We start from the raw sequence: 25,291 nt of genomic DNA, 5'->3' as shown, positions 1-25,291 counted from the left end.
TAGGTAGCCCATTTATCGAGGAAGGCTATATATTATCACAAGACCAATAGGAGCGGAGCCACGCGGGTGAAACCGCGCAGCACAGCTAGTTCTAAGATAAAACTATGCTACATTTATTTTAATACTACAAAATAGAGCCACAGTTATTCATAGAAAAGATCAAACCACACATCTATTTATTTTAAAAACACTTCCTAGAGATCTTTATTTTGTCACCAAGAATCTAGAACACACTACATATTTAACTTGCCTCAAAGTTATTTTTAAGTTATCTAAATAAGTGCAAGGTACTCCAGTTTGGACTGAATCAATAAACACTTATGAACTTAATTTTCGGCTGACGTACAGTGCCACTTCAACTCGTGCGCAAATAATAATATTTTTATATTCGTGTTGTTACAAATTCAATGTAGATAGAGAAGTCTTATGTAAATATGTAATAAGGAAAATATTTAGTTGCTAACACAAATGCCCCAAATTACGCGTGTTAGAAACTATATTCTAGTCGTAATTTACCTCTAGGTACTATTTACTAAATAATAGATAGTATAGGTAAATGAAGGACTTAGTAAGTTTATAGTTAGTAGGCTAGTTATTAACTATAATATAGTTTCTTGCAGGTTCTTCTCCGTAGAAACTGCTTTCCGAACTGGCCCCCTAGTCAAGTGGCTTTCTGTTAGCGTAGCGTTCAATAGAATAGACTACGAATGTATGAGATTGACGTAAGCTGTAGATACGTTTATTTTTCTGTATTTTGACGATTCAAAAGCGAAAGTCAAGTTTAATAAATAAATGTTTGAGTTTGAGTGAGTAGAAATTATACAAGGCATTGTTTACAAGTAGTACAAAAAAACATACCGGCTGAATTGATAACCTCCTCCTTTTTTTTGAAGTCGGTTAAAAATAGTATTTTCTTGTGTTTGATTTTACGCGAGTATTATAGTAATCTATACATTTAGAAATTAAAGGTTACTGCAAAAACTCGCTGCAAAATCGCGTTTAAAATCCCTTAACACGTTCGCTGCGGCACAGATATATCTGTACTTTCCATTACTGCGTTACGGGTCGTTTTAAACCTTGTCCTATACCAGAGATTGTGGCGGCACGAGGCATATTAAACCCCACCGCCCGTAGGAGACCAAAATCCTTTTTTTGGCGCCAAATAAGGCAAAGTGTTCGGCTTTTGTCGTGATTATTATTAACAATGAGTTCATTAACCTAAATCTACCGCCGCCCGTGGTTAGATTAGTTAGTTTAGATTCTATGGGTAAAATAAAATGTGGGGTCTGATGTACCCATACCGCACTGAACAATAGCAGTTTTTCATATAATTTAGTGATGGGAAAAGAAATATCGATTTTATTTAATTGTATTTATTTATCAAACTTATGGATGTTTTTTATTAAAACAGGCCAAACCAGAATATTGTTTGCAACCAGTGCATTCTGTGAGAATTTCCTTTACTTTTTTTGTCGGCCTCATGACTTGTTAAGAAGATGCGGAGTTTTTCGTAACATCCTACACATCTCCTCTTCTTTGATCCCTTTAAGAGATGATGTGCCTTGTTTGTTGGCTTGTTGACTTGGGCAAGAGTTAAATTTTGATGAGCCATACACCGATTGCCGGGTGTTTTGGATTTGCCGCTAGTTGATTCAATGAACAAACACACTAATAGTAATCATGATTATCAACCTATTTGAAGAAAGTTACTCAACATGTCACATTCACGTTTCTATTAACGATATTTATTATAACGAGTAGTTTGAAAATTAGGTACCTGTATCCACATTCAAGTCCTTCTTTGTAAAAGCTTCAATAAGTTGTTCCACAAATAGTCTCGAATGCGTTGCACAACACTAACCGCGTGAAGCTAGCTTAGGGTGCGGTACGAGGTGCGCGGTGGTACGAGGTGTTCGCAACCTCGTTCCGCACTGTGTCAGAATTTTTATTTGTTCAGTGCGGCACGAGGTCTAAGAAACCCGGTATTAAGGTCGGTATACCATTGAACTAGGAATCAATAGCACATCTCAGATATATAGATATCACTTTCTTACACTGAACCAGATGGAAGTTATGCCTCCCGCACGACAGAGAAGTTTAAGGGCGCGTATATAGTCAAATCACCAATCAACTTTTAGTTGATACGTGTAATATTCAAGACCAAATATAAAAAATAAAATATATGTAAAACTTGATGATATTTTCGATTATATTGTCAGATCAAAAACATAAAATATTGAAATTGACTCGATAGAAAAAATTCACGAAGTTACCTCTAAATTTCACACTTTTACGTTTTTTACTGGACATGGTAATACTTATTATGATTTTTTTTTCATAAACAATTATATTAAAACATTTGCAAGATATTTGTCAGAGCATTTTGTGTAATTACTTTTAGTTTTGGTTTAATCACGATAAAACACTTTTGGCGCTTACTATATTTTTAATTACGCAAGAAATCATCTTCCATCGCACGTTCCGGGAGCTAAAAACATAATTCTATTTCATACATCAGACGCTATCGCTCCGTTGAGACGAGTAGACCACGCTAAAATTGCTGCGCCGTGTTTTATAATTACGCCGAATATTGATTTGTTGAAAATGGTAAACATCAAAATGAAAAGACTTAAGAAACGAGAACTAAAGAAGATTCAAATTGAAAAGATAACTAAATGTCGAAGTTAAGTTATAATAGTATTGTTATAATATTAATAAATAATAATTATAATATAAAAAGATAAGTCTTGATTTACCTATTTGAGAAAGTTTAGTTTCTGTAAAATAATTTCCGCGGGCTGAGTATTGACGCGATAGCAGCAGCAACTATAGATAGGTAAATAAAATTCATAGTGGTACCTAATTCTTACAGTCGCGGTGCAATCAATCAAGTCAAGAAAGATTTATATTATTATTATTACTAAAGGCAGATCCTATGTTCGCTCCAGTAAATAATAATATAAATAATATGTAAACCGGTTGTGAATAGTACATATATATTATATTTACAATCTGTATTAGATAGTCATACATAACATCTATACATAGGTATAACAAATTCGTACGAAAGTCAAAACTGTACTTACATTGAATAGGTATTTTTTTATAATATACATATGTATATATATAATATATTCATAATCTGTATTAATATGTAGTACATATCTATACATAAATATAGTTTATTTATATATATTATAAATTTCTAAATTTCGAAGAACTTTGTAATATTTTATAAAGGATAATTTTTATTTTTATTTTTAGAATAATTGCTGAGTCGAAAAATGTCGTACAATCTAATAGTCCATTGAATAAAAAGTTTTAGAGTGCGTGAGTTAGTAACGTAAGATGTTTCTTCGGAAACATGTCAAGAGTCCCTAGGTAATAAACATACTAAAACCCCGGGCCACTAGGAGGAGCTCCGGTGTGGGGGGAGGGGGGAAATGGGTCCATTTTTTCATTTTTCGCTTAAATCTCAAAAACGGTACATGTTAGAGAAAAACTTTCAAGGAAAAGTTGAAACGCCATAAAATTATCTACAAGTTGTACCTAAATCATTTTTTCCTATATCCTACCGTTTCTGAGTTATACGCAGTAAAACATGATTTTGGCTCAAACAATTTCCACATCAATCGATCAAAAAATATTTCTTTCTTCCAAAAAACTCAAAAGTGCAACTTGTGACTGGTACTGTTAGATTGCTCTTAATTAGGTCTATAATTGGTAAAATAAACACATTCCTCCATGGAAGCCTTTAGGAGGAATCGATTGTCAAAATACTATATTAGGGTAGTTTGAGTTACTGAACTTGATCTTTTTATTTTTTTCTTCCAAAAAACTCAAAAGTGCAACTTGTGACTGGTACAGATAGATTGCTCATTATTAGGTCTATCATTGATAAAAATACTAGATTCCACCACACATTCCTCCATGGAAGCCTTTAGGAGGAATCGATTGTCAAAATATTATATTAGGGCAGTTGAGTTACTGAACTTGATCTTTTTATTTTTTTCTTCCAAAAAACTCAAAAGTGCAACTTTTGACCGGTACAGATAGATTGCTCATAATTAGGTCTATCATTGCTAAAAATACCAGATTCCACCACGGAGGCGTTTACGGGGAATTGAATTTTATTAGGGTAGTTACGATACATACCAGTTACATGTATCGTAACTACCCTGATAAAATTCACCTGAAAAAAATAAAAAGATCAAGTTCAGTAACTCAAACTGCCCTAATATAATATTTTGACAATCGATTCCTCCTAAAGGCTTCCATGGAGGAATGTGTTTATTTTACCAATTATAGACCTAATCAAGAGCAATCTATCAGTACTGGTCACAAGTTGCACATTTGAGTTTTTTGGAAGAAAGAAATATTTTTTGATCGATTGATGTTGAAATTGTTTGAGCCAAAATCATGTTTTACTGCGTATAACTCAGAAACGGTAGGATATAGGAAAAAATGATTCAGGTACAACTTGTAGATAATTTTATGGCCTTTCAATTTTTCCTTGAAAGTTTTTCTCTAACATGTACCGTTTTTGAGATTTAAGCGAAAAATGAAAAAATGGACCCATTTCCCCCCTCCCCCCACTCCGGGGCTCCTCCTAGTGTCCCGGGGTTTTAGTATGTTTATTACCTAGGGACTCTTGACATGTTTCCGAAGAAACATCTTACGTTACTAACTCACGCACTCTAGACCCCCCTTGGAGGGACTCATTCAATGGACTATAACTAAATTAATCAAAATAAAGTTCTGGGGGAATGTGTGTCGTCGACTGCGTATGTTTATTTAAAAATAGTATCTAACTATACTCGCTATTTCGACAGACTTTTTTTACGGATTCGTGCTCTATACTGTTTCCCTAATATTGTTTTTTTTTTATATATTACATACAGACAGTTTTTTTACTGTTTTATAATATGTATAGATTATCATTAATAATTATAAACAAATAATAATAAAAAGACATATTACATAATTTGTGATGATTTCAACTTCACTGTTTTATACAATTATTTTAGACAACATACCTACTAACTACCGAAAATACGCGTTGAACGAGCGAAGAATATTGTGTATAATTTAGCGTGCGATGAACTTTACGTACGTTGGATGAGCCGGGTGTATGAGGGTATTGTGAGGGCGCGCGGCATGGCGCGTAATGGGCAGGGCTTAATCGTAGAATTATCTGGCTTTATACGCCCTCTTAAGTTTTTTCCTACCGCTATAACGACGAGACACGGACAGGGTATTTCAAGCCCTGTTTCGCAGCGAACGTGTTAAAATCTTTAATTTCTTAGTAATAACAATGTAAAATTAATTATATCTATCATCTTCTATATATCGAGAAAAAATACGTTTATTCAGTTCATTGCCTAGAAGAGATCGATTCTCAATAATAAGGTCGCTTTCTTTGCTTATTCTTCATCAAAATTAGAATACCGTACTCCAATTTATGAATATTTTTACTACTCGAATTGAGAACTCAATTTTGAGTTTGACATTAAGCACCACTTCTATGCCTCGTGCCGAAATGTTATACCAATATTGATGCGATTACTGTACCTACTAGTAGGTAATGTTACGTTTAAGTAAATTAAAACACTTAAGTTCGTACAATTTTTATTGAATAACGTTATTAATGTTTGATTCGTATTTTTTAATTTTTCTGTTACCTTTATCTGTATTAAATACCTATTTGTTACAGTAGTTTTACAATTTTACTACCGATATGATTTTAAAAGAGCAACTATGGAGTTTCTTGCCGGTTCTTCTCCATAGATACTGCTTTCCGAATCGGTGGTAAATGTTTAAAATATGTAATGACGATCGAAAGTGCTTCTAAAAGAAGTCTATTTGAATAAATAAAAGTTTGAGTTTGAATTTGACATATCGAGGTATCAAAAGTTCGACGACATTTGACATCTGCCCGCACTTGGCCAGCGTGGTGGATTATGGCCTGTACCCTCATAGGAGGCCCGTGTCCCAGCAGTGGGAATGTATATGGGCTGATGATGATGATGATGATGATGATCTATTATATTTTTCTTCTTTTTAACAATATTTATTTTATCTATTACAGATGAATCAGCAGTGCAAAGTGTGCGGGGAGCCAGCGGCTGGTTTTCATTTTGGCGCCTTTACCTGTGAAGGATGCAAGGTAATTTGAGTTACAATAGAATAAAAAAATTTCACATTAAATTGTTAATTGTAGGAATGATAATAAAATTTAGAGTGGGGAACAGAAAATATAGTATATAAGTACCTAAATATGATTTATTTTTCAATAAGTTTCTATGTATTCTAGAAGAGTTATGAAAAATATTTCTCCTATCGTTTTTTTCGTTAATACCTGTTACTTTTAAGATTGTTCTTAATTTTACAATCCAAGTTGAAGTCATTTTAGAAGTTCACCGATCTAGTAATAAATACATTGAAATTTACGTATAAACCGTTTTACACGGATCTTACTGGTAGATGCAATTTACAAACACCCTGACTGACGCGTGAATAGAACCGCGTGAATATTTGATGGTTACGAATAAATCACTTTACATAGATTGCTTGGAACGATTGCGTGTCTATCAGCCCTTTAAATAAACGGCGATGTATGTAAAACAATTTAAATTGTTGTTGTTTGATGTGTCGTGGTGTGACTATGAATTAGGGATGCGCAATGCACATATTCTCTTCCGTGGCTTCGCCCGCTTTGTCTAGAACCTATAAATTATATGCTAAAACCTTGCTCTTGAATCACTTTATCTGTTAGAAAAACTTCATCAAAATACATACAAGCAGGACAGACGCGGTAAGCGACTTTGCTATACTATGTAGTAATAATATAATTATACTTGTATACAGAATAAATATACTATGATGATATAAAAAGGTGTGTTCTTGTGGGTGCGTGCATACTTACTCATTAGTTTTTATTATTATTTAATAAAAAAATATCAATAATTATCCTCATATCATGCCTCCTTGTAATAACTATCCTAAAGCATATGCTAATTCATTAATTTTCATTTTGCAATGTTTAATAGAAACTTCATTTGTGTGTCTACCTGTTTCTAGGCTCTATAATGACTTTTCCTCTTTTTACAATTCTAATTAAAGCGACCACTATAAACAAACAAGCATGCATGGACTTAATTACAAATACAAATAGAAATTAACGCAATCGCTATAACACATACAAATTATAACTGTCAGGTAAGTGGTTGAAACAGGTGCTCATATTTGGTGCTCGATTTTCCATCGCGCATTCCTTTAGAAGCATTTAAATTGCGCAATTAAATAATTCGACATTGTTTTTTAGCTTCTACTTAATACATTATCAGATATGGGAAAGGGTTCCGTAGATATTATCATTGCAATTAAAGTAACAGCAAATAAATTGTCGTAAAAGGTTATAAGAGAAATAATTTCAGTATTTTAAGTTACTGGAACTTAAAGCGTTTCCTTATGATAATACACACTTGATAAACAATGATTTATATTATAATCGATGAGGTTATTGTACAAGTTGACTTCGTAGGTGGTTTTGAATGTTTAATGGAAGAAGTCTAAAAAATAGGTAATCTTTTATTCATCACGAAATAAAAAGTAAAACCTTCATAATATTATTATGTCCGTAAAAAAGTTCCATGCATAGTTAAATAGAACCGCTTCAAGAATTCAGTTTTTTCCTTGAATAACCCACGCAAGTAAGCGTTGATCTGACCATAAAATTATCAATGAGCAGATGCGAAGAAATGCGTTTATTGAATTAATAAGAAATCAAATGTCATAAATAACGAAGTGGTTACGAATACGTGGGAACTCGTCAAATCATAGCAACTATAAAATAATTGCACACGCAAGTGATCTAAATTATCGTATTTATTATTATTGCTATTGGTATAGTAATGTATGATTAACGACGTGTGGCGTGGATGTATTACGTGTTGTAATGGCAATAGCAAGTGTCAGTGTCATGTCCGTTATAGTTAATGTATATTATAAGTTGAGAATATGTCCATTTTTAAATGATTTAATGTATTGTTTAATATATTAAAGTACTTTTATATATTTATTTCTTTACTTTTTAATAAAATGATAATTTTATTAAATTAATAGGACTAACTAGTACCTTTAAGTTTTGTATGCTATTTCTAATCATAAATTTACTCAACTTGGTCAATGAAATTTATTTCAGAACACTGTTTTATCTGTCACTTCAAATCTTGCGCATACACCACACTCTATTACGCTCCAATAAAAGCACAATCCGATCAATTATAGGCGCACAACAAAAACCGTCTTACATATCGATACATAATAAACGCACAATTTGTCGCCAGAGCACCGCAAGCAATTTGCTACCCCGAATCAATTTGCCGGGTTTTTGTCGAGGAATAATGCAGCTCGATTCAATTTTCTGTTAAGTGCGCTGCCGCGCCGCCTACTGCGTTGTTTTGCTGTAACGGCATCGTTCAATCGAACCGACGCGCGACCACTTTTTATGGGCACTGAATTAAAAATATGGATGTGTTTTATAACCTGTTGGGGCTTAGGTCTTGACACTAGCGTTTTTCTTTTGTGTTTTCGCTATGATTAGTGCGTTTGTTTACAAATTGTAACGTAAATTATAATAACTAACAGTTATTGTTCCTGTTCGTTACATATAATAATTATCGATTTATCAACTATCAAGCTTAAACGATTTTTGCGGTCTGATCAAATATGGAATTGACATCTGTGAAACTTATGAACTCTTATGAACTATTGAAATCTTATGGCTAAATACAGCATATTATACACCTTTTTATATTTTAGACAAGATATTTATAATGTACCTATGGAAAAACGTTAATTCATAATTTCTAAGATAAATTGTTATTTAAAATTACATTGCATAAATTACAAATAATAATGTCACAGTTCACAAGGTTCACAATGATAAACGTTCTTTCTTATATTATTTGTACAATAATTATTACGCTATTAATCAAGAATCGATTGTAATATATGTTAACTTTCACGTTTTAATGACACGTAATTATTCCGTAAACTCTATTATTAGTTATATCTGAAAAGAAATATGGTATTTTTATATTGCTTTAATAAGTTTCTTGTTAAAATGCGTCATGCATGTCATTCTTCTAAACTTTTACTATCTAGGTTCATAATAATATAAAAAAAAGTGAAAGTGAAGTCCCATGTCCCCTAGTGGGGTAAGGGGCAGATGCATTATAATTTATACCGCCTGACCGCCTCCTTGGTACAGTGGTTGACGCGTGAGCGTAACACCGAGGGGTCCTGGGTTCGATTCCCGGTGGAGACGAAGAAAAAAAAATGTCTCGGTCTGGCAGGACACAGAAGGCTGATCACCTATCTACTTGTCCCTAAAGAAAATCGATCAGTGAAACAGATGTATAATCTATACTAATATTATAAAGAGGAAAAGTTTGTAAGTATGTATGTATGTATGTATGTATGTATGGTTTTCACGCAAAAACTACTGGACCGATTTCAAAAATTCTTTCACCATTAGAAAGCTGCATCTTTACTGAGCAACATAGGCTATATTGCATTTTCAAAAAAATTAGAGATCCTTACCAAAAATGCAATAATGTAACCCAAGGTGTAAAAAAATCCTCAATAAAACTTCTGTCATCGCGTGCGCTGCGGAATCTATTGAAGATAGAACAAAAAAATGTTCTACGGTATTATAGAATGGATCAATATCTACAAGAAAGTCCGCGATACCATATGTCCATCTTCAGTAGTTATGTTACTACAACAACTTTTTTACGTTTTCAAAGTAAATAGAAGTGCCGACAGTAATCAAACCATGTTATCTATACACATATATTAATCCTTATCCCATTAAATGATGTTTTATTATAGACTGTTTCAATACCAGCAAAATACTTTTTAAATGAAAAGAATTGGATATTCCATTCAAAAGATATAACGAATTTTTAAAAGTGTCAATCTACAGAAAATAGTAGGTATACTGTTCGAGCAGGCCGTAGTGCCGTAGTGTCGTAGTGCGTGGGTCACGGAGGAATTCTACCAATATGCGTCTTGACGGAACAAAGTAGGGTTTTGGTCGGTAGGAATCCGACATAAATCCGAATATGAAAGATTTCCCCACTAAAACAAAAAAAAAAGGCCGTAGTGCGGGACAGGGTAAAGGTGATATTAAAAATTAAGACATGTGATTAAAAATTAAACCTATAGTCCGACCTATAGTAGACTTTTCACTGTAACGATATCGCTATCTATGCGGGTGAAACCGCAGGGCATTGCTAGTACATAATAATATAATATCAGCTTTTAATTTGACAACAATCATACATGCACATAATTTTTAAGGTTTAATATTATTATTAGGTACTTCTTATTCTGTGTTCTTATTAAACATATTATTATACCTATACAATAGGTATAGAATGTAAATAGTATAGATTAGTAGTTTCGTAACAGAACTAATATTCTACGATCTTACAAACACTAATTTTATGATTAATCAAATTCATATCTCAATGTAACTTCATATATAACTACATAATATAAGTAATAGTAGGTATGTTATATGTATAATTTATATATAAACAAATAAACCTACATATAAACGTCCTACTAAATTATAAATGCGAAAGTTTGTGAGGATGTGTGTGTGTGTTTGTTACTCTTTCACGCAAATTCTACTGAACCGATTACAATGAAATTTGGCACACATATAGAGGGTAACTTGGATTTACACATAGGATAGGTTTTATCCCGGAAATCCCACGGGAACGGGAACTATGCGGGTTTTTCTTTGAAAATGCGGGCGAAGCCGCAGGCGGAAAGCTAGTAGTATATACTCACATCTCTTGAATGAATGACATCATAATTATATTGTAAAGATACTTATTTGATATATTGCTATCAAGTATCAACATACAACACGCCAAACAGTCTGTCTGAACGATTTATTATTAAACGAATTCTAATTAGATATTTAACATAAAAAACTATTTATTTAAATTTAAACAAACGCCTTGCGAGTGGGCGGACTTCCATCCATACTAATTTATAATAGGCACTTGGATAAATACCGAAAAAAAATAATTAAAATTTAAATAGCATTTGCATAGTAATTTTAACGCTTTCTTTGGTATTTTTTTATCGATTGGTTGTGAAGATTTGAGTGTTTAAATAATATATGGGTTAAGATTTCTGGAAAAAATTAAAACTACGCCCGATTTGTCTATAAAATAAAAAATTAACTATAAACACTTACCTCTAGAAATTAAAGACTTTTTAACGGATTTTAAACGCCATTTATTCATTCTATTATTTTCCCGACGTTTCGAACACTTTACAGCGAGCGTGGTCACGGGGAGACTGACCGTGACCACGCTCGTTAAAAAGTCTTTATAATACTCGCGTAAAATCAAACATTAGAAAATAACAGTTACCTCGTTAATATGTCTATAGTATTAATTGTGTAATGTGTATATTTAACGATCTTACCATACTGACAAACAGACGCGGAAAACTTTGTTTCATACTTTGTAGAGATGCCAAGAAACAAGACCAATGTCACCGTTCTTTGTTACAACACCAAATTATCGCAGTGGGAGACCAAAGCGTAGAAAAGTATAAACAATTATACCAACCATATTCCGTTAATAAATGACTTGTAAACGATGTCATATAAGTGAAATACGTAAAACTAGTTCTACACAATATTTGCTCTAAAATTTTAAATATTTTAAACTTTTATTGCTCGATTTCTGTCTACCGTATCGTCATAAAATATAATAAATTTTATGGCGATATATGTATACATTTTTAATCGTATACTAGCTGTGCCCCGCGGTTTTACCCGCTTTGCTCCGCTTTAGTTGGTCTTAGCATGATGAAATATAGCCTATAGCCTTCCTCGATAAATGGACTATCTAACACCGAAAGAATTTTTCAAATCGGACCAGTAGTTCCTGAGATTAGGGCGTTCAAACAAAGAAATAAACTCTTCAGCTTTTTAATATTAGTATAGATTTAGATTCTTAAGTGGACCACATAAATAATTCATTTGTTTAATTATAATATTATGTGTCTCGATATGAAAAAGTCCACGGGGGGTCTTGTATCGCAGTACTTTTTGACAAATTGGGTAACTTATACATTTTTTAATAAATGGGACTGTTAAGTTTTAACGAGGTTGCACAATAGCCTTGAGAGTGAGATCAAAGGTTGGATTGGTGTATTAATTGTATTTCTTTTTGTTATTGACTATTTTTTCGTTTAAGCATTAAATAAAACTTTTACTTTCATTTAAGATAAGTTAGGATGGTCAAAGCGTAAAAAAAGCGTTTGTAACAAAAGATAAAAGAACACAGCACCTAAACATTGACATCAATACTAATATTATAAATGCGAAAGTAACTCTGTCTGTCTGTTACTCAATCACGCCTTAACTATTGAACCAATTTGCATGAAATTTGGTATAGAGATATTTTGATATCCGAGAAAGGACATAGGCTACTTTTTATCCCGGGAAATAGGATAGGTTTTATCCCGGAAATCCCACGGGAACGGGAACTATGCGGGTTTTTCTTTGACTGCGCGGGCGAAGCTGCGGGTGGAAAGCTAGTAATAATATAAAGCATGTGCATATAATAAAAAAAAAACCCTTAGTAAGCTTTATGTGAGCAGCCTTGTTGATCAATATAGAACATTTGTTATCGTCACATAATATTATCTTGGTTTATTTTTTTGTTTAGCTACAAGCAACGAAAAATCACTAATTACATTGCCTGTTTGGATGACAAAACTGCTGAATTGATTCTGATGGATTCATACAGAAATAAAGGTCAAACATTTAATATAAAAAATATTGAACTGTATATGGGGCTACCGCGCAATCATTTTAAAATGTCTGATGGCTAGTGAGCAATATAAAGTACCTACAGATTACTCAATAAGTCATATTACTACATAATTTAGCATCCTGTCAAATAATATGACATACAGACAGCTACTAGATTTCTTATCAACAGATTGAAATCAATAATTGTGTTATTGAAATAAAATTTTACACTTAACATTTGATTCGACCTTTAATGTGCATTCGTTTTGTTGTAATTTCATTAGTAAATTGAGGCAATTAAATATTAAATTTTTAATTATTTGTTTAGGATAGTTTTTCATGCCATTCATATTAGTTTAGGTATATTGTTAATATAGAGTCATTCCACTTTTTCAAGTCGTAATAACAGTGAATGCAACGTGTTACGTGTGACGATCCTACTAATAATATAAATTTTCTTCTCCGTAGATACAATTTCCTAAACTAATAGATACGATATAAAGTTTCTCAAACAATTAGATTTTATCTCAATCTATATAGTATTGCGAAAACCGTAAATCACAAAATTAATATCTAAAGACAAGCCACGCCTCTAGAAGAAAAATATTATTTCAGTAAACGCCTTCATATTACCATAAGAATCAAATTAGTCATAAATAAATGAATATTTTATAAAATATAATTATAATATGTGAGGAAAGATTGTTCAATAAATAAAGCAGATTTGAATAACTAGGTAAGCCCGTGGCTTCACGGATTAACTCATAAGGTATGGAAAAAACTGCTAATCCAAATTATAATTAATTACTAGCTTTCCGCCCGCGGCTTCGCCCGTCTAAAACATAATAAATTATATATACTAAAACCTTCCTCTTGAATCACTCTATCTATTTAAAAAAACCGCATTAAAATCCATTGCGTAGTTTTAAAGATTTAAGCATACATAGGGACAGAGAAAGCGACTTTGTTTTGATAGTGATTGTCTGCTTAAAATTGTAATTTCTTAATTTCTTATTTTTCGTTTTGAGAATAAATAGATTTAGGTAGAGGTATAAGACTGTGAAGTTTGTGCAATGTGCAATACGGACAAAAAGTAGTGTTCAAGTGTTTATACTATGCATATTAATTAGGCGTTAATCATCTGACATTCAGCCTGGAATTAGAATTAAAAACAAGATTCTTTTTTATACATTATTTTGAGGAAGATTCGACGATAATACTAAAGTCCAATTTAAACAGAGCTTTCCACAATTAATACATTTTTTCGTACCATTACTCGAAATTGTCAAAATGGAACATCATCATAAACTTATTTAAGGAACTCCATTATAACTTTTATTGGGCACAAACCAAAGAAAAAATGGCGGGTGTATTGAAATGATTTAAAGCAAGTTCGATATTATAATGACGTATAATGTGAGTACGCTGTATGAATAATTTATTGGTGCTTTTTTGTTCGCTCTGCAAGCAATTTGCCATTAAATATAACCGGTATTTTGTTAGTGTCAAAAATCTGCGCCAGGTTAAAATTTTATATCACTTTTTGTTGTACAACTTGAGTTAAGGGGCAGATGCATTATATCCATACATCTGTTTCACTGATCGATTTTCTTACACAAATAATACTTATACCTACTCGTATAATACACAAGAACAAATAAATTATAGAGCGGTTCTATCTGTATAATAATCCATAGAATAGGCTGTACTGTAGGCGAATTAAAAAAATCGATATCATTGCACATTATCAATTATCATACCGGAACTATACCTACGTTTATAGACAAAGCAAGATAGAAAGTGAGCATACAATAATCTATAGATTCCCCTATAATCGTCACATTGAATTCAACACCAAATTTAAGCATCGTTAACGAACACTTTCTTTTCCTTTGACACCGGGGCGTTACTATGCCAATTGAATCGATTTTGAATCGAGTCGTGATCATCGATAAGTGAGGAGACTATTGCGATTGGAATAAATATGCAATTTATTGTCTTTCATAAATTCAAGAAATTCAGATAAATGCCAATTTAAAAAGCGATTAAGTGAAATAAAGTTAGTCTAGTGGAAGTTTTCATTCTTATTACATTAATGTTTTACTTTCATGAACCTTCGAGGTATAACTTAAAAAAAAAAACTATTAAGATCTTATAGCATCTCATTTTTATTTATCTTTGTAAAATATATTATTTGCAAAGTAATTAGTTATATACGTATTTTTAGATCAAACAACTCATTACGTGTTTTTCCGGACAATATTTTGTTCGTGCCAATCCATCGTGAGTAAAAACACGTTATATCAATACAACAATAAGTATTATGACTTCTAGGTAACTCTTTTATATCGAGCGTGAGTAAGATTTAAAAATGTATCAATGAATGGTGATCTAATGACATTACTTGTTGATCTGAATGAGATTTTCTCAGAACTGACTCATACTTTGATCCCGGATCGAATCAGATGGAAGATTGTTGTTATTGTGAACATTTGAAACTTATAAATATCTTACATTCATATTTACTCTTTAATAAATATATAAGTATGGTTCTAGTGTATGATATAATTTTTTTTTTTACAATTTTCACACACGGCACTATCTGATCCCATACTTAAGCTTTCGCTTGTGTTATAGTAACCAGATGGCTGATAAACATGCATAATATATAATTTTAAATAAATAATTATATAGATAATTAACACCCAGAGCACACAGAGCAAACATCTATGTTCATCACACAAATATTTGCCAGTCAGATTAGTAATTAATATATGCATTTGACTGAAGTCTTTGCAGTTAAGTAAGTGATCAACTTTCAATCTTTTATAAGTCATCATCGGGTATCAAACTCAAGACTTTTCCATTAAGATAATGATATTTTACCATCGTATATCTATACTAATATTATAAAACTGAAGAGTTTGTTTGTTTGATTGTTCGAACGCGCTAATCTCAAGAACTAGGTACTGAACCGATTTGAAAAATTCGTTCGATGTTGGATAGCCCATAATATATCAAGGAAGGCTATATCATCACGCTAAGACCAACAGAAGCGGAGCCACGCGGGTGGAACCGCGGAGCGCAGCTAGTATGAGATAATTAATAGAAACATTCTCTAATCATTATTGAGGTTTATCATATAATGTTTTCACCGATAAAATGAACATATTTTTTAATTTATATTTAGTGAATATTTAAATAATTACATATAACAATGTCATCTGAACTCAGTCCCCTCCGGATATGTTGTAACGGTAGTGATTTCTTCGCTGATTGCGTCTATTGTTAGATTCTGTATGATCAAATAAAGTGATCATTAAGCTTCGAAGGAATATTAAGGCATTTAACTGTATTGTATTAAGGTTTTTAACTTTTGTTAGGAACAGGATAAAACGTGAAAATTATATTATGACTGTTGAGTTTAATTTATAATGAACTAGCTACGCTCCGCAGTTTCACCCGCGTGGCTACGCTTCTGATGATCGTAACGTGATTAGGTATAGGTACTATACTAGCGGTCCGCCCCGGCTTCGCCCGTGGTACATATTTCGCAATAAAAGGTAGCCTATGTTCTTTCTCAGGGTCTAAAGATTATCTGTGCCAAATTTCATCAAAATCGATCCAGTAGTTTATGCGTGAAAACCATACATACATACATACTTACATACATACAAACTTTTCCTCTTTATAATATGTATTAGTATAGATAGCGTGATTATACTATAATAATATATACCCTTGCTCGATAAATGGGCTATCTAACACCGAAGAATTTTTCAAATCAGACCAGTAGTTCCTGAGATTTCGCGTTCAAACAAACAAACTCTTGATTTTATAATATTAGTATAGATGTTATTATGCTTATCAAGAGACAGTTAATACTACTACTATTAAGTACTACTTTGTATTATAATTTATAAAACATTTGGAAATCACCACAAAAGCATATATCTCTATTTTCCTGTAAATTATTGTGAACACTCATATTCATGATTTTATTACATTTTATTTTTAAACAAACTACGCATTTCAACATTCCATAGTTCAACTGTTACCTAACACTATCTATAAATAATTATAGTATATCTATAAAATCTCGTTCAAAAGTTTTACAGTTAAATCCACAATGTAAAGCGGTAGCAAAGAAAGTGTAAAAAAATACTTTGAATCGAAAAGCAATCGCGGATTTAATCACACCGTCTGATTTATTCGCGTAAGGTGTAATAATTCAAAATTTCCTTAGCACCGTTCTCGGAAAATAACAGCCCGCGACGGTGTAATTGTATCAAATTGTTTGCAATCAGCTTGATTTTGACCACCGTAATCGAATGATTTTTACTTTAGGTAACATTGAGGATTTTGGTATATTTTTTTTTAGTAATGTTATGAATTACTAAATTGTATCAATGCTCTTTGGTACAGTGGTTGACGCATGAGCGTAGAACCGAGGGGTCCTGGGTTTGATTCCCGGTGGAGACGAAGAAAAAAAAATGTCTCGGTCTGGCAGGACACAGAAGGCTGATCACCTACTTATCCCTAAAGAAAATCGATCAGTGAAACAGATGTATAATGCATCTGCCCCTTACCCCACTAGGGGACACGGGACTTCACACTTTATACATCAAAAACATATCCCTCTCACGCCCTAACCAAGGCCATTACTAACCCATTAATCCATCTATTTCCGTACAGAAACCCCCATAAATAATCCGTTACAAGACCTACCTCATTATAATTCTACATACGTAATTGCTGAACACAAAGGGAGGCAACTCATTCAATTTATAGCGGCGACACAGCGGGTCGCTCGGTTATTTATATACTAATCTAGCAATTCGCTTTTTACATAGTTTGTAATGGTGATTTTCAGCGGATGTGTATAAAATACTGTTTTTGTTGAAATTAAATCGCTTGCGGTACTGTTTTAGTAGGCAACATCAACGTAGATGGTAGATAGATACCTACATAATTCATTTAGTTATTTAAAATGAATGAAGGACACAACTACTCCATATTATAAATAACATAATATTATAAAAACGATTATTAAAATTTGGAATAAATAGGATATCATGGTATATTAATTATTTAACGAAAATTAGGTCAATTCGTTGTTTTCTTACTTACAACTTTGATAATAATCCTAACATTGTTCTTTTCTCTTGCATTCCCTTTTAATTCAGATTTTGAATATTATCTACAGAGCTATTTTGATAAGATATATTGTAAATATCGTCGCCATTGTTAATTTATTGCCTATGATTGTGATTATTATCCTATAATAACTGTTCTCATTTTATCAAAACAATTAATAAATAATTTAACAATTGTCATTTAAACTTGACCGCCGGGAATTCATCTTAATCCACACACGGTTCAATAATTCAATAAGAAAACAATATATTTTGATACACCACTATAACGTGAACTAGTACACAACCTTATTGTTAAGAGAATAACGTTTAAATTAATTTGGCAAACGTTTTTGTAGGGTTGTCGCTTATCAGTAATTCCTAACACGGTGGAATTAAAATACAATGGTTGCGAATAGGTGAGTGTGACATCGGTAAAGTTAAAAGCGGTTGGTGAACGATATATCCTTCAGGATTAGGGTTGTCACACATTTGTAATGTAAATTTTGGTATTTAATTTGTATCAAAGATTGTTATGAGAATATTTTCTTGATACAAAAGGATTTACGTGTGCATTGTAAATAGAATGAAAATATGGATGTAAACTAATTTGGTACTGAACTACTGAAGATCGTTTTCTTTACAACTTATTTGAAATTATAAATTGAATAATTACAAATTTATATTTGACTCAATTTCTTCTATTTCTCAATTCTCGTAATGTGTGCATTTGGAAATAAACGTAATTTATTTCAATCCAACTCTACAGAGTTTTATACATAAAAGGCTGTACTCTACATTATTTATTGTACTGCCAATAAAACATACTTAATGTACTATTTTTAGTTTTAAATATTCTTATTTCTCCCGTGTGCCAGCCCTAGCAACATCGTGGTCATTTGGCACAATTTGTAAGCTGCACGCGACGACGATACGAGCCAAGATCAATATGTGTGTTTATTTACAGCCGTATTGCGACACTAGCGTATATTTCACTTTATTTACTATTATATTCGTCGGAATTTTGCATATTTTTTCAACTTTATGTAAACTTAATTTTTATATGGTGAAATTTACATAGTATTTTAGGTAACTAACTTTGTAATAGTTATCCTTTTATTGGAATTTATACTAAGTTAAAATGAACAAGCTTCAAATAAAACTTACAATTAATAATTTTTGCACAGCTGTTTTTAACTTATATGTCTGCATTAATTGAAAATAATGAAATAAATCAATGGATATTGTTCAAAATTGAAGTAAGTGTAGATAATTTCACGTTAAAATAAGCATCACTACATAGTATAAAACAAAGTCGCTTTCTCTGTCCCTATGTATGCTTAAATCTTTAAAACTACGCAACGGATTTTGGTTGGTTGGTTGGTTTTATTTAATAGATAGAGTGATTCAAGAGGAAGGTTTAAGTAAGTACATATATAATTTATTAGGTTTTAGAACAAGCGGTCGAAGCCGCGGGCGGTAAGCTAGTAAAATATATACCTATATGTTTTTCTAAACCTGTTAAAAAATGATTTCCACAAAATCTTACTTCACTGATTAGATTGTTATATGTTAGAGACGTTACGAGTTACGACCATGGTATGTCGAAGTATATTTTATGTTGTATGCTCTTATTGCAAACCAGCTCACAATCTATCGTTTATTGTATTGCCATTTACTGACAGCGAAGGTAAACGTATGTTTTATTTCGACAAGACAATGTTATCATATCGTAATAATATGTTTGTGGATTACATGGTGTTGAATTAAATTAATTACGAAATTTTCAATGTTATGAAAAATATGGGTATTCGCTTTTCAATAGGCGAAAATTATTTTGACGAGAAACTTTTTTAGGCGCGTTGAGAGTTAAATTTCAAGGTCTCGTCATGGCAATATCGTCACGACAATTGTACGCGACGATTTTGGTATCTTTGAATCTTGCCAGTGAAGTTTCTGATACCTGTGCTCGGTACACACGCACTTTTGCATAAGTTTCGGCTCATGACAACATTTGATATCTTATGTAATTCTTCCACAATATTATCAAATAATAATATTTTCTTGTCCAGGCGTAAAGATAGACAAACAAACAAATATACTTCCTTAAATTATATGTATATTAGAGCCCAATTTTAACACGTTACACCACTAAATAGATCGTCAACCGCGTGTTTACCAATTTTCGAATTCGACGTGTTTCTGTAACGAAAACAAACATTAAGTACCAACGACGGCAGATGCAAGTAAATTCCGAATTAACTTCAATTTCATATGTTTGTATGCATCTCTTGTCATATCGACACCTAACATTGGCTCGATCGGAAATTTATAGGCTCCGAGCGTCTTACATTGACGATTCCACTCGCAAATACATGTAAACGCCACAATTTAAATGTATCCAGTTAACGGTAATAAGAACATAACTGCTTCAATCCTATCACACAATTTTGACCTCTAAATTTGGTGGTTTGAGGTGATTTTCGGTTGGCCATATTGATTATGGTAAGATGACGGCATAGCACGCGATATAAATGAATAAATTGTTATGTAAGACAATGTAGATTAATAGGTCAATGTACGGTCGGATTTTTATTGAGCCAGTGTAATGGAGGATTCGCATTAGGATCACGTTATTGGTTTAATACTAGTAGTTTCGCGTGAAGGCAACTTTGTACTATGTAGATGTTATGGTCAATTGAGATTACGCACTGTGCGTAGTGATTATTTTTAGACAGGCCTGGGTATCTATTTGGTTGGGCAGACAGTGATATTAGTAAATTTATCGTTTCTTGGTTTTGATTGTTATCTTTTTTTATTAAAACAAATTGATCTGGTTACCTACTTTGAAAAATTGCTATGAATTCAAGGTAAAGGTAATAAAAATAACTACGTTAAAAACAACCGACTTCAAAAACGGAAAAGTAAAAAATAACAAAGATTTGATATTATTAATTACTACTTACATATTATTTAGATGTGCTATTTACTAAAAAGGTTTGATGTCGGTGCACGGGCTTAACCGACTTAAAAAAAAAGGAGGAGGTTATCAATTCGGCCGGTATGTTTTTTTTTATGTATGTACACCGTAGTTAGTATAATACTAAGTGCTTACTTAGTGCTATTTAGTAGACCAATTCGACACCATTCCGCAATCGGTTCAAAAACCTCGAAGTAATCGGTGTACACACATAAAAAAAAACATACCGGCCGAATTGATAACCTCCTCCTTTTTTTGAAGTCGGTTAAAAACGTAAGGTGAATAAATTTTCTATTGTGAATATTAATGGAAGAAATATTTTTTATTATCTCGTTTAACATAGTATCAACCGATCATTATTTATTAAAATTGAGCTGTAATAATATTTTCGCTCTTTTGATTCCCATATCGTCAGTGCTAACTTGTAATAAATATTTCAAGATATCGCCACAATATCACTTAGATATCGAACCTCGCAGTGCGTAAACTAAAACACAATTTTCATCGATTATCATTTACGTTGATATTTAATTAATATAAGCAGTAAAAGGCTAAATGTTATTAATTTTCGAGCTATAATCGGAGTGTTTTACCCAAACGAGCATAGTTTTTGTAATTATGATGATATTTACAGCGTTTTATACGTTTAATAGGTTATACAGATTAGTATCTGTCTAGTTTTATTACCAAGAAATATACAGGATTAAGATTAAAACAATAGTGGTCGGTGGTAGAGTTTATCTGTGGTTCTATTTTAAGTTTTTAAACAGACGTGCTTGTTTCTGTAATGTTTTAGAACTGTCTAGGTTTTTATGAAGAAAATTTTAATATTTGATTTGCGATTAACTTTTTGTGCTATTGTGTTAGTTATAATCTAATAGTGGTGGATTTTACAAATTACAACATTGTTATTTCAACATGGGATAATAGATTACATACACATGGGATAATTGATATTACAATTTGTGTAGTACGTTTCAGATTTTATCTAATCTCCCATAAATAAATAACAAATTTTGAGGAGTTAAAATAAATTTAAATCACCAACCAAGCTTATCTCAAAGGCCTTGTAACGAGTTCTATATAAAAATACCGAAACTTATAATGCTCGATAGAAACGCATATAAAAACTAAAAACGACACGCTACGCGTTAATGTAGGGAAAAAACCCACTCGTATTTTACGTTGAATCGATACAGAATCGATTGGAATATCGAATCGATGTATCGAGTGATTGGTAATGACAATTTATGTTTTGAATATTTTAGTGCAGCGGAGTTGAGCACTTAAGGACCACCCGTGAGTAATCCACATTTGTATAATTCAATGAATGAATAGCCTATTTATATTATCATACAAGTTTCAACGGGTTTCCTACGCTTTGGCTTTAGTAGGTTGTGTGTCGAAAGGTCTGAAGTTCGATGTCTGATAAAAATTACAAAAAAGTCGTAGAATGAACTAAATTATAGTTCCAAGTCCAAGCATATACTTTAAAACAATAATTATTTACTTATTCTAAATTAAAAAACCAAGTTCTTGTTACAACAAACTTTTTATATTTCTGCAATTTTTATCTACATAGGTAAATTTTTATTACTGAAACGTTTTCTGTTTTTTTTTTCTTATAGAATATGTTTAATTTTAATAAAAAATCGCTCTCTAATCTGACATTTTTACTAATGATAGACGATAGTTCAACCCACGCTTTAGCGCCATCGTTAAATCATCAATAGAAATATATTTTTTCGTATTAGTAATCGATTTTCTAAAACAATTCCGAATAATTAATCGAACCATATTAGTTATAGGCAAATTATCGAACCATAAAAATATAAATTATTGGTTACTTTATTAGTTTTAATTGGGTTAGAATTAATAACTACGCCTACATCTTATACCTACCTATATAAAATTCTCGTGTCACAATGTTAGTCTGCATACCTACTCCTCCGAAACGGGTGGACCGATTCTCATGAAATTTTCTGTGCATATCGGGTAAGTCTGAGAATAGGCCAACATCTATTTTTCATATGTACCACGGGCGAAGCCGGGGCGGACCGCTAGTATTACTATAAAATTCGTATATAGGGCAATATGACTGATCTCATCTTGATTAATATAGATAAGAATAATAGATTACATAGAGATAATAATTGATAAAGGGTTAAATCTTAAATATATAAGAGACCGTAACAAGATAATAATATCTTCATTTAATCCGCAAAATAAGAATACCTTACAACAATATTTATTTTAAACTTATTACATTAGATAGGTACTCTATCATACAACCCACCTAGTTGATTCCGAATATTCTTTCACAACTAGAAAGCTATATATATTGTATGTAAATAATACAGGCTATAATCTTCATTTACTCGATTTAACTCATGTGGAGTCAGGGCGAATAGCTAGTTGTATATCAGCCAAGTTCACACAGAGCGAGCAGCCTCGCGAGCCAATTGCTACGTGAAGCAGCTCGGTCAGTGTAGACGTGGCTTTACCGAGGAAAATGGCACCACAATCATTTTTCTAGGTGTAGCCAAGTCCACACAGATCGAGCTGCTATAAGCAACAATTGCTTTGCGAAACTGCTCGCTCCGTGTGGACCTACCTATCACATAGTATTTCAACAAATCCGCCTCTGATTTATATTGATCATTTATAATATCTTATTATCCATATCGAATTTGGATGATTATTAGAAAATGTTAATTACGAACTGAATTTTTAATTATGACCTTATGTTTAACCTTTTGATATTAATTAATATTTTCTTTAAATAATGACAGATCCATTTGTTAGGATTATAACATGATTTAGATTTGTGAATATTATATTCAAATATGGAGGTGAAACTTTTATTTTTTGTTTGGATATAGGAACATAAATCAACTATGATTCTTACATAAAAATAACATATATAATAGCGTCTATATTTCACATATATATTTCAAACAAAATATACCTACATGTTTATTTTATAGATACTTTATACATAAAAGACCTCTATATACTTAAATTCTAAAAACGGAATCTACCTAAATAAAATTGTAGAAAAAGAAAAAACGCAAAAGCAAAAACCATTAGGTTTTTGATTCATCTTTCTCATAGTACTTCAAAATCTAAAAGTTTTCTGTAATATGTAAATAATATGGTAAATAGATTCATAAATCCATGCAAACTGACCAGTGGACAATCCTGATATATGTTTCAATAAGAAACGACACTGTATTGTACATTTATAATTGCTATGAATGTAGCAAGGAAATTTATGATGATGAAGAGCTTTTAAAAAGCTGTGCGTTTATTATTTATTCCTAGTTTTAAAACCTACGACTAAAAGAGAATGCTATTTTCATAAAATAGTATGTGTTGAGATGCAAAACGGATGAACCGATCAGTATGCGGTTTGTATCTGGTAAAGTAAACGTTTGTTCTACTTCGGTGGAAGTAAAAACAATTACCTATTATCTCGAATATATTCAACTGTAATATCAAATCTCTAAAATTTGGTTAAGGTATGTTAAATTATAGTCGACTACTCTCTATATTTTTTACTAGCTGCGCCCCGCGGTTTTACCCGCATTGCTCCGCTCCTGTTGGTCTTAGCGTAATGATAATAATAATAATTAAAGCCTCTATATGTTTCCTCGATAAATGGGCTATCAAAATAACTTTTCAAATCGGACCAGTAGTTCCTGAGATTAGCGCGTTCAAACAAACTCTTCAGCTTTATAATATTAGTATAGATTTACCTTCCTTGCTTCACTATCCTATTTATTAAAAACCCTCAATTAAACAAAGCCAACTGAAACAGCCTTCACTTATCTTGTTAAACACCTTCATTATAATATAAAAAATAGACAAAAAGCGCGCGCGCATCGGATCGTGTCATGCGATCTGCGCGGTTTCATGCCTCGTCGCGTCTCGCTACCGTATAAACGTACGATGAATTTAAATGGCCTGATATTTAATTAATAACGTTTACACGGAGTTTGATTTTGTTAACGATGATGTTTGCAAATGTGTTAGGTTTTAGCACGTGTTTAACTGAAACAATAAGGATAGAATAAAATGGAAGGATTACTTTTTCGGTGTTTTCTCTGAAATGTCAATAGTTTAGAAGATGTGGTAGGTAAGTGAGTACTAAAAGACTATCTACATCATCATTATATAAATAAACAATGTATTCCAAAAAGATCTAAAAAAGTAGAGATTCAAAACGAAAATTTAATCTCAAAGCACTAAATGTTGTTTGCCAAATTTGGTTTTAGCAAATTGTCCTTTTTCTTCCAAGATTGTAAAGTAATAAGTTCATTA

The 25,291-nt window shown here is 32.0% G+C and overlaps 1 protein-coding gene across 1 annotated transcript in view; it reads left to right on the top strand.

Annotated features, from left to right (window-relative positions):
- Positions 1–25,291, top strand: part of LOC149484263 (uncharacterized) — a 123,023-nt gene that overhangs the window by 58,119 nt on the left and 39,613 nt on the right. Inside the window, exon 2 of the mRNA XM_089701850.1 lies at positions 6,089–6,166. Coding sequence (XP_089557976.1) covers positions 6,089–6,166 — 78 coding nt within the window. The remainder of the gene's footprint in view (positions 1–6,088; positions 6,167–25,291) is intronic.

The sequence above is a fragment of the Colias philodice genome, chromosome 12, assembly GCF_061535455.1.
Source record: "Colias philodice isolate Cphi_HAF_F1 chromosome 12, ilColPhil1 Martin Lab GWU primary, whole genome shotgun sequence".
NCBI lineage: Eukaryota > Metazoa > Arthropoda > Insecta > Lepidoptera > Pieridae > Colias > Colias philodice.
The sequence above is the reverse complement of the archived record's forward strand: the minus strand, read 5'-3'. Positions and strand labels throughout refer to the sequence as shown.